We start from the raw sequence: 18,472 nt of genomic DNA, 5'->3' as shown, positions 1-18,472 counted from the left end.
TGTTTTTAAATTTGTCTTTACTTAATAATAATACATGTAGTTTTCCAGAAAGTATGATAACGAAGAGGAAAATCAGTAAATTTCCAGTACAAAGTTGCTCTCTGATTGGCAAGAATTTAGTTTTATTTCGCACACAGGGAACACTTGATACTGCACAAATATCCTATGTATTCATGATTCAGTTTGTATGCTCGTTATACAAAATGAAATAATTCTAACTAATTACACTTATTCAATATCGGCTAAATAGAAAAACATAGACACTGATAATGCGTATGATAAAAACACTACTTGACATACACCAAAGTAATAAATATATGCCTGTAATTTGAAATTGTATTATTAATGCAGTCACATAAACATTGTCCATCTATTAACTAATTGTCAATAGATGTAGCTCAGATCGTAATGGATAGATGCATCACATTAAATGAAAATGGCGATGAAGTCAAGTGCTACCTGGAACTTCTCGATGATTACTTTTCTCCTTGGGCACAGCAGAACAAATGTAAGTATATATAATTGCAATCGTGTTATATTTAGTTTTGTTTCTTTATTCTATAATGATTACTCTTCATTATTTTCATTTTTATTTTAGACTATTTTGCTTTGTTGTTTGTGTTTCTATTTGTAAATGTATTATATTGTTGTCAACTTACATTTTCAGGCTACTTTCTGTAACGTCTCGTGTCTCATTTCTTTTATATATCCCCCGCCTCCTTTACCCTTTTAGATATTCGAATTATGTAACTTAATTGTATTTTGAAAGTCGGTTCGTTTGTATTGGTATGTATAAGCGCGTTACTAGTATAAAACATGTCAAAATTGGTTTTATTTTATAAACTCCTCAAAAAAGTTTGGAGATCTTAGTTTGGCCATTAATTTCTCTCAACTCCCAATGTTACACAATGCATATTTCATATCATTCAAAAGATAATTTAATTATCTTTCAATCAGTACACTACATGATATGAATATGGTTCACATGGAGGTGCAGTGCCTTGAAATGTGGGACATGGTCGCAATTCAAAAGTTGCAAAATGACACAATTATGAAAGTCACTGCTTTTTTTTCGTGGTGATGAGTGAGTTTCTCCGCGGTTTCTTTTGTCTTCATGCACCTTAACATCAACATTAACATGGAATCAAACACACCTCTGCACAAGCAAACACATAACAAACAAACATGCATGGATATTTCAAACCACGACTCAAACCGGCATGTTATCTCACAGATCTCCATGTTAATCTTGATGTTAAGGTGCATGAAAACTAAATAAACCACTGAAAAACACACTCATCACCACAGAAAAAAGGAAAAGTTACTTTCACTGTGTTTCATTTTGCAACTTTTGACTTTTGACCCTCCCCACATTTCAAGGCACTGTACAAAAAGGGGAACCATAATCATATCATGTAGGATATCATTAGAACAAAATTAAATGCTCTTTCATTGCTATCAATCACACATTAATATGCACTATCAAGGTAGGGATTATCGATCGAAATCAGATCTCCAACTTCTTGAGGGGTTTAGAATATAATATGGTTTGCATTGCTTCGGGCACTGTTATTTTCACCCATAATTATCATAAAATCCCTTTGTTGTCTTCGCATCATAATCCTATATAAATTTTCTTCGACTCATTGGCTTTTTTCTTGGTAACCTATAGCTATTGCTTTCGACCATTCAGGTATATATACATGCGTAACAGTTAAAATACGAATACAACAAGATTCTTACTGTTAAAACGGGAAAAAAACATAATTTATGGGGTTAATATTGTTGTTATTCAAATCCTTCTAATAGATACCAATGATGTCTTTGATGACGAAGGAAACTTACTAGTGAATGCTCAACCAAATCGTACTCACATAGAAAATGGTCAGCATATACATTCATTGGCCTTTGATTAAATTTTTCATTTTGAGAGTATTGATATAATAATAATTATTACAACAACCACTAATTTCATATTCTCTATTCATCGTGATATATTATTATGTATGTTATTATTGATATTGTATATTATCATCATCATCATAACCATCACTTTATTTTGTTTTTTTATCGTTGATAAAATAATGCAGCTACTATAGATATAATTGTTTCACTTATTCATCATTATTACGAATTTCGTAAGCATCATCATCATTATTATCATAATTTCCATCTTCGAGGTAGTAGTAGCAGACGTAGTTATAATAGTTAAAGACCCAGACCGGACCCAAAAATGAAATTCACAAATTATATACCAATCGAAAGCTTATAAGCTACTAAATACAGCATTGTGAGCTTTATTCATTTTCGCCCTTCCCAGCTGAGTATTTTGCTTAAGAATATTCCAATTATCGGGCTTCGAACCCGGCTTAGAAAATAGGCTTTATTGTGCTTTTCAAATGCCTCGAGACCGTGACGTCACGTTGTGTAAGAAGCGTCGCGATTCCATAGGTTTGTACACAGAAAAACTGGGTTATTTTTTTGCTTTCCAGATTACGCATTTCATTTTCTTCACTTCCATCACAGAGTGATATCACATATATTTTTTCCTACATGCTTAAATTATGAAATCTACAGGTTTGAACTAGTTTTTGCCATATTTAATTTCCTGCTTATTTGGCGTAGATTTCAAATCTATCTGCATTCAGATTATGTATCACAACTTTTCCTGACATAGCAATTTAGGCCCAATAAGAGCCAAACAAAGAAGTCACAAAAAAGGCAGTGAATAGTTGTAGGTTTCCATCAATTTCAACAGTGAATAATTGTGAGTGCCATTTTCATCTGAAAACGGAAAAAAAATTGGATTCATAATATAGAAATGGAAGAAAATACCGAATGCTTTTGTACACAAATCTATGGAATCGCAACCCTCCAGACACAACATGACGTCATCCTTTCCAGGCGACGTGGGGTGCTCAATCGAAGCGTACTTTGGAGGAGCAGTTTCTTTGATTTTTATCTAATATTTCTTAAAATGGAAGGAGATGTATAGAATATTTTTGGCATATTTGTATTGTATGAATCATTGCCTTTCTTTTAATATATGATTGTTTTTACACCGGTCAGGGTCTTTAAGGAAGTAGTTGCAATATTCACATCGTTATCATTATGCAGAATTATAGTCGAAGTAGTAGTCGTAGTTATCATGATAGTAAGTGGTACATGTACAATGACTATATATTTAAGCCGTATCCAATTAGGCTATTGTTCGATTTATTTATTTCATTACAATAGACAATACTGATGTCTTTGACGACGAAGGAAAGCTATGCGTGGACATTGAACAGAATCATACTAAAATAAGAAATGGTCATCACCCATTGGCCCTTATGGTAAGCATTTACTCCAATCCATCGTTTCTAGAAATGAAAATATTATTAGGACGTATAAAACACTATATATATAAATCATCTTTATTTCATAGTCAAATAGAGAAGTTACAATAAACCCAGGTCCTCTGCCAGTGATTATGGGCCAAATTCCCCTTCACTGGCAATAGGCAGGGTGATAATACATAATATTAATTGAACAATTCATAAGGTACAATACATATAGTAAGATTTAACACATAATTTACATTGCATAAGAAAGATGAAAGTTACAAGCATGTTAAATGAAAAAGAAAGGTGTTTATTAACTAATTAATTTTATTTATTTATTTATCATAATATGTTTATTCAGGTACAAGAGATCACCATAAAACTGTTTTTCATCAATAACCTGATGAAATCATAATAAAGATAACAACAAAAATAGTCATATCATTCATGAAAATGAAATATAATATAAAACAAATATCATATTTTGTCATATAAATCCATACCGATCCTATTTATAGAACATTATATCTTTTGAGAGACGGTATTGTAAATATGATGATAATGAAAATAATATACATATACCTTTATTTGTTATTTTACCCCTGTGTGATTTTGGAAATATGGTAACTCGAAAGAGACGACTTTGTGTTCACGTTTTTCACTTTAATCAGAATAGATACATGATCATCTCAGCAAACTCCTGTAAATAATGTGGGAACACAATTAGGATCAGACCAGGTGCCGATCCTGGGATGTAAGTCGGCCTTCGGTCCCCTCAGACCCCATTTTGATTTGTTCTACAAATTAGCTTATTAATTGATGTAATTTTATACTATTGTCTGTTAGTGGTAACCTTTGATTATGTATTGTTTTGTGTTATGTTTTAAATCATTAGTCTATAAAATACATGTGTAGGATTAAAATCGTAACCAATGGTATTTACGTTAATATGAAAAATCTTTCTTCCAGCAAGAACAGGTGCGCCACGTCCATCTTCTGACCCATCCTCTCTCCATCAAGCTCATCGAACACAAATGGCGAGTCTTTGGATTCGCATTGAACTTGGTCTCCCTCCTTGTGTATCTCATCTTTCTAATTTTTCTCACTGGATACGTGTTGGTGAATCCCCCTTCTTTTTACTTCACGTTCTACAATGACACCCACGTCGATTGGGTCTACGATCCGAGCAAGCTGTTACCTGATGAAACGTATTCTGAAGCTGCAAAGTATTTCTTTGGGAGTAACAGTGCTGGATTCCTGTTGACGTTGGTTGTCCTCAATGTTATCAAAGAGGTAATTGATTAGGTTTCACATAAGCTCTAAGTCTTGGAATATTCGATATTTATTTATTTATTTCCGTTTTCGTTAGACAGGGTGGTCTCTTCAGTGCATAAAAACTGCTTTTCGAGAGAGCCCTGTACACATGAAAATACATAAAACAATCATAATAAAATACATAATACAGAATTAATTCAAAAGAAAAAAACTGCAGACAATATAAAAGAATAAAATGAAAGCATACATATCAAATTGAAAATACACAATAGATATACAGAGTGGTCGAAATGTAACAAAAAAATATATTAAAATAAAATGAAATAGCGATAATGATCATGCTACTGGCTTGAACAATTTTAAAAATATATGAAAACTGAGAAATAAACAATTAGATTATAGTACAATTTATTAGTATGATAGAATAACAATTAAATAAAACGAAACGATTCTCTAATTGCACAGGACCCCCCTCCCCCTTTGTGGAAATTTTGGCAGTATTTATAAAAAAGGAAAAATAACTTGATAAAAAGGTCTGTTATACATGATTTAAACTAACTATATTCATTTTTGTCTCGCCCACCAGAGGTAAAGGCGAGACTTAGTCATCCAAATGTCGTCCGTCCGTCACAAAACAACGCTCGGGTGGTGTGACCATGCCTTAAAGGCATGGTCACACCGCCCGAGCGTTGTTGGAGCGGTCGTGGAGTGGAGAGAAAAAAATCATCACCGCTCGCTACCGTTCACCATTTTCGATTTCGATTGTTTTTGTTTTGTTTTTTATTTTTGTTTTCGATTTTTCCCCCGATTTTGTGAGCGAAATTCGGCCCTCTTTCCCTACCGCCCGAGCGTTGTTGGAGCGGTCGTGGGGCGGAGAGAAAAAAATCATCACCGCTTGCTACTGTTCACCATTTTCGATTTCGATAGTTTTTTTTTTTCGATTTATGTTTTCGATTTTTTCCCCATTTTTTGTGAGCGAAATTCGGCCCTCTTTCCCTACCGCTCCACGACCGCTCCAACAACGCTCGGGCGGTGTGACCATGCCTTAAGATGTATTCTGAAATATCAAGAAGGCAAGAGTTGGTTGAGTGGAAAGGCCGGAAACCAGAATGGCTGTCAGTCAACAGGCAATGATCGTTGAGATACTCATTTAGCTGTTTATGGGCTGCCTTTTTTAAAAATTTTACTTACAATTGATAAGATAGAAATGGGTCTGTAGTTCATCGGTTGTCTTTTATATATGGGTATTATTTTTTATAGCTTAAAATCATTGGGTACACTACCTGTTTTAAGTTAACAGTTGTATATACATGTAACTGGTTTGAAAATAATTATTTCAGCAACCTTTAACAAGTCATCGAGACCATAGGCTTTGCGGGTGTCAATACCATTCAGTTCTTTCAATACAAACTCCTCTTTAATTTCAGAAAAAAAGAGGGCACTCTCTAAGGATGGTACATTATTCATATAACTATAATCAGTATCCAAATAATTTTGTCTTTGCGTACCGGAGCTCTTTATTTTATCTGCAATAGAATTAAAACATTTCATTAAATAAATTACCAATGTTTACATTGTTTTCTATCATTGTAGGATCTTATTCAAATCTCGATAACTCTTTTGTTAAATTCCGTGTACAGATGTGCACTGTATACCTTAGTATTCTGTTGTCATGGTAGGTTGCCTGGCATTTCAATAGGCATGTTACCCATAGTAACTAAACTGTAGGCATGATAGGTTGCCTGGTATTCCAGCAGGCTGGGTTGTCATAATAAGTAGACAATAGCTTAATAGGTGTGTAGGATTACAGACTCTTTGTGTTACATATTTCTGTTTGATGTGCTGGCAAGAAAGCCAAGCCAGCTCACTCTGACTTTTGATTTTGGAGAAGAAGGTCTCCGATTTGGGGTGTTTTCCTAACCAAGGAAAAGGGCGTGTGCCACTCGACCCAGTGCAGGCAGGTTCCTCTCTTCCCAATGCCGAATTGTAAGTAAAGTTTGGTTTATAATTATGTTTTTAATGTTTATGCCATTCTTATGCTTAATATGGCATGTCTGTTTCCAGATAGAAAGATAAATTTTACATATATATATATATATATATATATATATTCTGCTCATTTTGTCACCAAATGACATATTTCTTATCTTACTCCATTCTTCAAAGTGTATGTAATTATCCTTACGAAAATGAACCAAGTTGTATTTTGCTATTTAAAGTCATACAATTCTGTGTCGTTTATAGAAACCTTTTTTTAATATATTTGTTCTTCGTCGTTCATCGGCATACTTTTTCTTCGTCATAATCGTCCCATCTTCGTAGTCGTCGTGGTTTGTCGATCTCTCCTGTTTTCGAACTCCACATTTACCCGATTGAGGTTTGATCAAGCAATTGATAAACTTTCCAAGACCTTCGGTGACATAATTTAAAGGCCTTTTTTCAGATCGATCTCCTCCCATAAACTTGGGACAATCAATGATGATTATACTCCTTCTCTTATGCAAGTACGCCATTTTATGATTTCTATATGCAAAGATTAATTGAGTATCCATTTGGCAATATACTTATGTTCTCAACGATTCGATGTTAATGACATATATTTTGTGACATTAAATTGATAACTTCATTTATATCTTGAATATCCTTCGGTCTTTTATTCAAGGTGGTTAAGTAGCCTGTAGATTAATAAGTTAATTAGAGCAGTTTCGCTCGTGACAATCGTCATACCTTCATGTTCTATCTTAGAGTCGTTTTGAGACTCCAACTTATTGGCTAGGAGGAGTTCTTTTATTACGTTCCATTTTTGTTTTAGATCGTTTCTTGAAAAATCTTTGAACTCATTACAAGAATATTCCCGTTTCAGTTTTTTGTTCATGCTATTTATTTTATTTCGTGTGCATTTATATTTTTCCAGACGTGTTCAATTTGACTTACATCAGATAAATGTTTACACTATACAAATTTTGCTCTTGAAAATAATAAATATTCATCTGTAAACCATGGTGCTGGTTTTGACTTTTTACGTATAGTGATGTATGGCGCATGCTTATCACATATTTCAATAAACTTTGCTTTAAAGAGTATCCACATTTTGTCCACATTGTTTATATCGGTAAATAAAGAGCTCCAGTCCACACTAGACAGATCTTTCAAGAACAATTCATAGTCCAATTTACGGAGAGACTAGCCTGGGTCGTTTTGGGGAGTGAAAGTTATATACTGTACGTATGGTCACTCCCCACTAACGCCTGGGAGCCCTACCTATATTTCCACACATACGGGTACAAGACCAGAAACTTTCGCCCCCGAGAATTCTACTTTCCCTCTAAAAGATCCAGCCCTAAAACATGTACATGGGGTCCAACTTCATTTCCAACATTTCTGCGATATTGATTTCATTTTTAAAGAAGAATTCATTAAAAAAAACGAGAGATTTGTTTTGAAAAGATGGAAAGAGCTTACTTCCGTGGTTACGTCGCCTTGTATAATCTAGATTTCTTTGTCTTCCGCTTGGCGACAGCACGCAAATCCCGCGATTTGCGTGCTTGTACCCGTATGTGTGGAAATATAGGTAGGGCTCCCAGACGTTAGTGGGGAGTGACCATACGTACAGTATATAACTTTCACTCCCCAAAACGCCCCAGGCTAGGAGAGACCGCATTTTCGAGATCTTTGGCTTATATTTCACACTATTCTCTTTAAGACAGCATAGATTAAATAATGGTCACTTAAACCAATAGACTGAACTCCAGACCTTAATGGACCAAAAACATGGGAAACAAAAAGATCAATTAATGTTTTACTACATGTATATGGTGTAATACGAGTGGGATTTGAAATCATTTAAGTTCAAATGTTTCACACATTTGTAATACTCTTTGTGACAAGTTATTACAGGTTAGCACATTGCAGTTTCATATCCCCTGTAATTAATACCCTATCTGTTAATAATTACCAACATTTTCTATATTAAGTTCAGTATTTTCAAATTCATTAATCGTTTCCTTAGGTTGTCGGTATACTATTCCAAGAAGGTATGGTCTATGACTTTTTCAATTGAAATTCAATCCACATCAGTTCTGAGTTGTCTTCAAGGTCTTGTCTTCTCTTATAGACTACATGTATGTTTGTCTTTATATAACACCCTACGCCTCATCCGCTACTACCCTCTCTATCTTTTCTCTCAAGATTATGATCATTAATATGTCAATAGCCGGTTGGGAAATCACGATCAAGCCAAGTCTCAGATATTGCAAAGATGTATGGATTTGCACTGAGAAAAAATTGTATATCATCTTTTTTATTTCGTAGACTGCGAACATTTAAATGCCCTATTTTCATGCTTCTGGAAAGACATATATATCCAAATCATTGTCCTCTAGGGCAAAAGATTCAGAATTTTCTGGATGGGTTGTATATTTTTTCAGGGGAGTTGATTCATATAATAAAGGTTACATATCCAATCTTGCGTTGGGTAAAATAGATCGTCTGTCACATTTCCACATTTAACATGTGACCAATTGGAATATTTCACACATAAAATCGATTTCTTATCATACACTTTTAGAACAATAGATACATGTAAAAGCAATGTTCATCGATGGACTAGGTAGAATGTACAGACTGTGCTTACGTGTGAGCATGTTGACTGAAGTTAAAGTCTGTCGAGATCTGCTAGGTTACGGATGGTGACGATCTCGCCTCTCTTTGTGATGACGCGGATCCTGCCTTCTATCTTCCAGGCTTTCGTAATAGCGTCACTTTTCAGAGCTTGTCTGACGATTTCTTGTCGGATCGAAGTTAAGTCTTCACGGATGAAAACCTTCATATTTGTCAGTGATCTCAGTTTGGTTCTTGCAGCGTAGACCTTTTGCCTCATGTTGTATCTTGCGAATTTTTATGATCATCGCTCTTGAGTTCCGAGATGATTCGGTTCGTCTTCTTGGCGTTACACGAGCATCTGTGTCTTCATTTGCTACCTCAATCATCCCGAACGCACGAAGCCTATTCCTTCTGGAGTATTGCTCCTATTCATTATGGGTGACTACTGCTGCTGCCAGTTCTTTCTTAATTTTATTCCCTTTTTGTTGAAGTTCACAGATTTGACTTTCTTTAGATTCAAGGTCAAGCTTGATGGCAGAGTATATATTCTGCGATACTCATCCATTATGGCGTCAACTATTAGGGACACCATTTTGTTAAGCATGTCCTCACTACTTTCTTACGATTCAAGGTCAAGCTTGATGGCAGAGTATATATTATGTGATACCCGATCAATTATGGCGTCAACTATTAGGGACACCATTTTGTTAAGCATGTCCTCACTACTTTCTTACGATTCAAGGTCAAGCTTGATGGCAGAGTATATATTATGTGATACCCGATCAATTATGGCGTCAACTATCAGGGACACCATTTTGTTAAGCATGCCCTCACTACTTTCTTACGATTCAAGGTCAAGCTTGAAGGCAGAGTATACATTCTGTGATACTCGATCCATTATGGCGTCAACTATTAGGGACACCATTTTGTTAAGCATGTCCTCACTACATAGTACATCTTTTATCTCCTTTTGTAGTTGTGTAGATTTGCGATCGGTCAAGCGTAATTGGTGTGTAATTGTCTGCTAACCGAGGACTGCTCCCAGGGTCCTCCCAAATTTCACTGGAATCGGCAATCAGTCCTTCTGTGTGATCACCGGCTGGTCTCGGGCGGCGTTTCGACGAGTTGCCGTATATACGTTTCCGCATTTTTCTTCGTCGTTGTGGTCATACTGACATTTACTTCATTTTTTTTCTTTCTAGTGGTCACTTCTCACTTTTCTTCTTCTTTCCAGTTGCAACACTTTCTTCTCCAGTCATAGTGAGGTTGTTGGGAGATATCTGTCCGTGTTGCAAGAAAATTATCAGATTTCTAAGGTAGATTTCCAGAGTAGGTTACTTTTATACGGTGCATGACTACATATACATTCACATTGCTGTATTCTATTCTTGAAGTTTGTAGTTTTGCCAATCTCGTCTACTTCTGTCGAGCCTTCTACGACAGTTGTCCAAAACTTGTTTCTTTCTATTCTTGTTGATACCGAATGCAGCGTTTTGATGTCCCTGGTCTTGTCTTGCTGTACAATAATAATTTAATAATTCTACGTTCCTTTCCTTCAGTATGACCTCAATGTTATTCTCCCAAAATTGCGCAAAAAATAATGCAGCTCTATACACCCTCTGTTAATTGAACTGGATTAACATATAGATAAAAGCTATATAAAAATTACCGCAAAATTATGCTTGCGGCAATATTCACAGCTGAATTACACGTGCTGTATAATGACTTTATTCAATTAAATTCATTTTCCACATATTGAATAAAACATACAATGTCATTGCAATCGAATACATACATAGATGATAACAAAACAAGTATAAATAGTTACAATATATTACATAAAAAAGACATAGAAGATCAAAACTTGGAGGGGATTGACAAAGGCCATATTGATCTATCAAGGTCAATCCCCAAATGAATGAAAAAAAAATGGAATACATAAATTACATTAGAAAAAATAGATCCTTAACCTCAAAACCCCAGACAAAGCAAAAGAAAGTAAAATACGAATAAAGGGAAAGGAGAGGCAAATATAAAACTACCTTAATGAGTAAGAAGGTAACATTTATATTTCCGTTTGAAAGATCGATGCAGGTCATGAAGATAGAAGAATTTCAACACCCTCTTCAGCCTGCTTCTATCTTACTTTCAATACACACCATCACACTCACAACCTCACACACACATCTCCCACACATACGATTTCTGTCACCCATTTCATATTCTTTCAATGATAATCGTTCTTTTCAACCCGGATAGGAAAGGTCTAGTTTGGTAAACAGTACCATTTCCTTATTATGGCCGGGTATCATGATCGATGCGTGACGAAAATGTGACAAACAATGTTTTGATGTAACCTGTCAAAATGGTCTAGTTTTATATAGGTTAATGGTGATTTCAGTACACCTTGCATCTTGTTCAAAACATGTGTATTGGAAATTTGTTCTATATAGATAAGGTCCAGATTGAATCGGCAAAGAAGTGCATTTTCATTTCAGCAGTGAAACTTGGTAGGCCAATATATTCAGATCCTCGCTTTGCTCAAAGAGATGTTAATGTTAATCTTTCGTGTATTTTTCTGTAGATATTTCAGTTGTACAGCCAAGGACAGAGTTACTTTAATTACCAAAGTCTTTTAGAGTGGTCTATCTACGTGTTGACATTCTGTCTCGTAATACCAGTCAGTGAAGCCCGATACGAAGAATATGTGTTAAGACAGGTATAGTACAGTGCACTATATAATAGTTTTCTGGAGAATGTTTTGTTATCTTATTTATAGTTGCGATGCATTGAAGAATATAGATGCTTAGATATATTTATTTTTCAATCAACAGAGTAAAATTCACAGAGCAAAATGCTGAAATTTAATTAAAAATCTGATATTTCAACGAAATGATTGAATTTCAAAGATTTTCATTATTCCGGTGAAACAGTTTTTGCAGATGTCACATCCCCAGTTCTTTTGTATTTTGTTATATCAAACTAGGTTTATTTAAAAATTCTACCAAGAGCTAAAACGATTGGTTTGGATTGACAACTAATTAAGTGCATTAGTTATTTATTGCTGCAACCAATTTCATCATAATGGAGACATATCATCTGCACATTCATGACAAAATTATGATTTCATGCAATAACATAAGAAAAAGGAAAGTTGGGATGTGACATCATCAGCCTATTCATGAAAACATGGCTAAAACTATTTCAATTGAATAATGCAATTATTCAAAATTCAATAACTTTGTTATTTGTTATCCAATTTTAATGATTTTTTAGCATTTTGCTCTGTAAATTTTACTCTAATTGGTTAGCTAGCTTTAGGAGCTAGCAGATTTTTTACTTCTTACACAAATTTGTACGTGCCTTTCTTGAATTATAAACGACGAAACAAGGTTTACGGCATCAAACGTGTGTTTATGCTTTTGTGAGCTAATATGAGGAGAGGAGTGCTGTTTGATAATTATTACCATATTCAAATGAAATATCACTGTTTTGATTGTAATGATATATTGTATTATCCATGGCCTGCTTATAAAGCAATCCCAATAACTTTTATGGCTTCTCTGTCTGGGTGTATAAAACTTTTTTAAATTCAGATTTTGATATAATTTTATTAATAAAATAACTTCATTGGAATAATTAAACCAGTATTTTAGTAAACAAACATGAATTGATAGACTGATTTTGAATGTGTGTTTATTGTATGATTCGTTCATTCATTCATAAAAAAGTAATCTTTCATTTTCACAAAATAGTCTTTTGATGTCTTGCGAATTTCCCGATCCAAGGAGATGTATCGCTCATCTCGTGTCTATATTTAGTATATATATTTTTTTTCATTAGGACGTGTTCGGCAAACTATTATAGCATTGATATAGCTTTCATTGTATTCATGTTCATAATAAATTCATAATATTTTGTATATCGTGTACAGAAATGGCAATGGCAGTGTGGTGCATTGGCTATCTTTCTGGCATGGATCAACCTCACCCTCTACGTTCGACAAACATCAAGCCTCGGTATCTACGTCATCATGTTTGAAGGTATGGCCCACTGAAATATGGCTGCACGTCTCTAATTGACCAGGGGTCCATTGCAGAAAGAGTTGCGTTTAAAAGCAAGTCAAAAAATCGATTGCAAGTCCCAAATGCGCGCTGTTGATTGGTCGGAAATCAAGTTGCGCGTGATTTTTAGAGTTGCGATTGATCGCAACTCCTTCTGCACTGGCCACAGTTCCACTAATATCGTAGGATCCCGCGACCCCGCAATATATACAGTACATAAAGCAAATTATATAAACATTTTGATTCTTTTTCATGAAGATAAATTGGGACATCATTAGTTCTCTGAGATTCCTTATCGCCAAATTGGGGGTACTCTCGGCTGCATCCCTTACAAACATATCTTCAATATAATAATGAAAGTTCATGAATGGCCTATCATATGGCAAAGGTTTGAATTATAAATATTAGCAATTTCATTTCTTGTGATTATATCGAAAACATATCTCATTTGTAGATACTCATCTAGATAAACAGAAGTGTGCGTCCCTATGTTGATCTTTGTTAGAGGGCTTCGTGCATGTAGGTCTTAGAGCAAAGAGTTTCAGGGTGACTGATGTTTAATGAAACAAGGAGTCTTTCATTTAAAAAACAAGATATGAAATACAAGGCATTCGTTTTTATTTCGTTTTTGCGGATATACAGTGCGTTTCAGAAAAAAAGGTAGTCCAAATCTAGAGGGCTGATATTCGAATCATGGTTTTATTTTGTGAAATAATTCTTCATGGATTTAAAAAGGAAACTAGTCAGCTTTCCATCGCTACCCTACTTGTACCATTTGTGTCACGCATGAACGAATTAATTGATGTCTAAGACAACAGGTGCAGATTCCATATTTTCCAAGCTTGGTAAAGCAGGTACAATGTGCGCTTGATGAAATAAAATGTCTTTCAAGGTAATTTTTTGAATGAAGAGTCAAGTCATTCCTACGAATTTAAAGTTGAAAGATTTAAAGTTGAATGTCTTACCTGTACTTCTTATTCACCCACACGTTCAACATGTCCTTCTCTCATTTGCACACATAGCTGACAACGTGGAAGGATTCATTGGCGGCGGAAGCCAAAAAATTTAGGGGGTGTCCACCTGAAATTTTGGGATGGACACAGGTAAAAAAATGGGCAAGCGCCCCCCAAAAAGGTTATCAACATAAATTTTAGGAGTTGGTAACCAAACATTTTTGACAAGCAAAAAAAAGTTAATCAACCTAAATTTTAGGGGGGAACACACGTTTCAGGGGGAGGGGGGTCCACGTGAATTTAGGGGGGACGCAGGAAAAAAATTGACAAGCAAAAAAAAAAAATTAGGGGGGGGGGCCGTCCCCCCCCGCTTCCGCTGCCTATGGAAGGATATCTTGGACAGCTCGTCTCACCATTGCCCAATCATTGCGCTACGCATCCACCTCATGTCGAGTTCGGCCCTGAAAATCATCAAACATCTTGTTTTTTAAGTGTCCCCAAAGGGAAGTAATCACAGGGCGTGAGGTCAGGCGATCTTGGTGCCCATTCTCCGTCATGGGTGAGGGCAATTACATGTACTCTATGTCCAAAGAGTTCTTGAGTCTATCTCAAACGACGTGAGAACGATGGGCAGGAGTGCCATCCTGAATCCACCAGAGATGCATGTACACCACACGACCCTGTCTCTCAAAATGTTGGTCCAACTGTTGTACGATCCCCTCGTTATTCGTCTGCTGGTACATTTTACCATTTTTTACTCCTTTGGAAGAAAAAGGACCCATGCACTCACTTGGCCATTCCGCACAATCCGACCCACACACTCTATTTTTGTCGGCTCACTGGCGGATGTTGGGCCAAGGCATACTCATGTCATGGTGGCCTGTGAGCCATCTAGAAAATGCTAGCCTCCTCGGAAAGTGTCCTAAGAGCTGATGGCGCGCATGCATCCGATATGGATGCATACGGAGGTCCCTTTTCGTGATCCTATTAAATGTTTCCGTAGACAGTCCGACTCCATTTCGTCTTGTTCTCGTATCCCTTGGTTGTTCCATTAGACGTTGTCGTACAGCCGCAATGTTTTCTACTGAACGTGCTCTGCGGGTTCTTCTAGGGTTTCCATTGTTTCTGTTGAGGCTGGTGCCATGTTCCCGATATTTCTTCACGTTTGCCTGGATTGTTTTGTTTGGTGGAGGATCTCTTTCAGGGAAATGTTCTCTGAAACTTCCCAAGTCATGGGCATGCTACCTGTTCGGTGAAAACTGGTCACCAAGAAGATTCGTTTTTCAATCGTTAATTGAACCATTTTCCAATGGTAGAAAGAAACAAACATAAGCTACTTGCCTGTTTGAAGAAGGCAACTCTTTTGTTGCGTTTATTTCCGAGGCTAGCAAAAGCCATTCAAAGAAGCCATTTCAAAACCAAAAGATTGTTGCCAGCTCAGGCATAGATGAAAGTATTTACATCAGCCTCTGCCCTCTCACCAACTTTTCAAAAACTTGGAAAAAGCGGTATCGGCTTTTGTTGTTTTCAACATCAATTTATTCGGTCATGCATGACACAAAATATGGTACAAATAGGATATTAATGGAAAGCTGAGGAGTTCCTCTCTTATATCCAAGCAAAACGAATTTTCATTATTAAATGGGCTTTGAATATTGGCGCCCTAGACTTGGGATTACTTTTTTTTTCTGAAACGCACTGTATGCCTATATATTTTTGGTTCCAATTTCTATTCAGATGTCCTTCTCAGTACTGTTCAATTTCTTGCCGTCATCTTGCTCTTCATTGTGGCATTCGCTTTAGCCTTCAACACCTTACTTTTAAATCAGGTAAATGACTGTCGTTAAAGCTTGAATCTTCACCCAAAGAATGTCTAGATTGTAAGGTTGTCATCTTCATAATAATGAACAAGGATATTTCCGATCCAGATTACCAAACCCCCCCCAAAAAACACAATTATTCATAAATAGAGAGAGCGGGGGGGGGGTGGGGGTGAGCAGAATAAAAAGAGTTAGGATGAGTAAACGGATGAACAAAAATGTTGGCAGTTGTTAGAAGGCATAGGGGATGAATATTAGTTCTTACATTAAACAAACATAGAAAAGGGTATATAAATAGTGGAAGGGATTTTATACTTTATATCGCTTTGTAATATTAAATCAAGAATGACGCAATTTAGTTAATCTTTGGATCTAAATCAGAACAAAGTAGATATCTTTCATTCGCTACTCTACTGGATTCCAGCATTGGCCTACATATGAATTCGATACCCTATTAACACTATTATTTCCATTATAAATTTACCCATCTCCAGACTGATTTCCATTCCTTCGGGGATGCCTTTCTTCGAACGTTTGCCATGACGACAGGAGAGCTGGACTTTAGTCGGATGTTTCACTCTCAGAACTACCTTGGGACTAAGAACGAGAGCCCAGTGGAAGACTACATTCTGACTGCTGTCTTCTCAGACATCATTACCAGCATCACCTTTGTTGTCTTTGTCATCACGATGCCCATCATTGCCATGAACTTGTTGGTAAGAAGAATTCGGTTGTGTTTTGTGTCAGCAGACTTTAAATTGATTTGTTTGTGGTTCAGTCATTTAATTCGTGATTCATTTTTCCCCTCCGTAATCCCTCCATTCCTCTGCGCCTCAGAATAGTTTACGAGATAGATGCTGTGTTTATTATTATTATCATTATATATTCGAAGTTGTGCTACCAGCACATTTCGTGTACCACATCTATAACTTGTCTCAATAGCAAATATTACACTAAAGGTAGGAAATCCGCGGCGCAGCTGCAGGAGCAGTAGCAAGATCTTCAGATTTCCTTTTTTTGTACAATTTTTTTTCCGAAAGGCATAGTACCAGTAGAAATCATGAATTAACTTGTTTTTTGAAAAAAATGTAAGCATGATATTCTGTATTTCTTTCCAAAAACAAACAAGATAAAAAGTTTTAACTCTACTCTTGGGTGATGATGAATTAAGGTATTCAATGTTTTTCACAGGTTGGTGTGGCCGTTGAGGACATTCATCGCATTAGACAGAAGGCAACATTCTATTACATGAAGTTAAAGGTGGGTTTTCATTTTTGTCTTATAGACGTCATACGTATCCTGTATCTGTTCATTACCTTACACAATTTCATTTTGTATATCGTCCATCAGACCTATGCCTGATATTACAAAGTTTCTCAAGGAAAATGTTATGAAAAGTCATGTAGATTACGAAATATTTCCCTGTTCATTAGAGTCAAGTCAAAGAGGTTTTGATTGTTGCCCAATTTGGTTTCTTTTGTGCATTGTAATACGCCTAAACGTCGCTTGTCATTTCCTTGTGCTTCGAAATCATCTATGCTAAATTACATTAAAACGTTTTGTGTAATAACTAAAGTTATTTGTGGTATTGAAACTTTGCTCAGGTGGATCGTGTGATATCAGGAGAGAATATGGCTTTTGGTACCCCACTACGTAAATACGTCATAAGATGGCTTCCTATCACGGTTCAGTATTTGAACATGCAACTTTCACGTCAATCCAGAGCAGCAAGGTTTCGATCTTGGTTTACTTCTGTCTTCGATTTTGAAAAGCTTCGAGAAAGCGTTCGAGAGGTCTGTTTGAAGAACCAGGAGAGAAAAGAACTTCGCGCAAAGGTAATTAATGTAGGAAGAATGTTTCTTACTTAAATAGCCGATTTTGGTGGGGGTGGTGGTTTAGACTCCTACCCTGGGAGTTTCTGGAAGCACAAGCGAAGTCCATTGTACCAATTTCGATACCCCTTTGACGCCACACATACACACACACACACGCACATGCTTACACATCCCGATTCCAAACAGCCAGGAGACACACAAACCCACACCCCCACGAACCCAGTAATGAACAAACACACACGCGCGCGCAAACACACACTCCCACATTCATCCTTCCCAAAACTGAAAAAAAGGAATGGTGAAGACAAGAGATGACTACCGTGGCAGGATAAGACAAAGAATGTTGCCAAAGTGCTTCTGGTATTGAAGGTCAATTGATTGCGAATTTTACCCGAGTATAATGTATGATGTTCATAATGAAAAAGCGAGATAACTTGTTACGATGCTTTTCAGGGGATGGGATGTGTTATAAAGGTTGAAAAAAGCGTAGGAATTGATTTTGTATGAGTCTGATCGGGCGATCAACGAATACAGTTTTATTTTTCAAGGCGATGGAGGCTGAAAATAATGATGACATATATACCCCAAAACCGGATGAGG

The 18,472-nt window shown here is 36.2% G+C and overlaps 1 protein-coding gene across 2 annotated transcripts in view; it reads left to right on the top strand.

Moving 5' to 3' along the window:
- The window catches only part of LOC121413423 (transient receptor potential cation channel subfamily A member 1 homolog), a 31,461-nt gene that overhangs the window by 11,354 nt on the left and 1,635 nt on the right, over window positions 1-18,472 (top strand). The window contains exons 6-15 of one of the 2 annotated variants that reach the window (XM_041606236.1): window positions 392-508; window positions 1,810-1,884; window positions 3,238-3,335; window positions 4,293-4,616; window positions 11,785-11,919; window positions 13,135-13,243; window positions 15,955-16,046; window positions 16,532-16,753; window positions 17,229-17,297; window positions 17,642-17,872. In XM_041606236.1, the coding sequence (XP_041462170.1) occupies window positions 392-508; window positions 1,810-1,884; window positions 3,238-3,335; window positions 4,293-4,616; window positions 11,785-11,919; window positions 13,135-13,243; window positions 15,955-16,046; window positions 16,532-16,753; window positions 17,229-17,297; window positions 17,642-17,872 (1,472 nt within the window). The remainder of the gene's footprint in view (window positions 1-391; window positions 509-1,809; window positions 1,885-3,237; window positions 3,336-4,292; window positions 4,617-11,784; window positions 11,920-13,134; window positions 13,244-15,954; window positions 16,047-16,531; window positions 16,754-17,228; window positions 17,298-17,641; window positions 17,873-18,472) is intronic. The other variant, XM_041606237.1, reaches the window with a different exon arrangement.

Source organism: Lytechinus variegatus, chromosome 4 (assembly GCF_018143015.1).
Source record: "Lytechinus variegatus isolate NC3 chromosome 4, Lvar_3.0, whole genome shotgun sequence".
NCBI classification, from domain to species: Eukaryota; Metazoa; Echinodermata; class Echinoidea; order Temnopleuroida; family Toxopneustidae; genus Lytechinus; species Lytechinus variegatus.
This window is presented reverse-complemented; position numbering and strand designations above follow the sequence as displayed.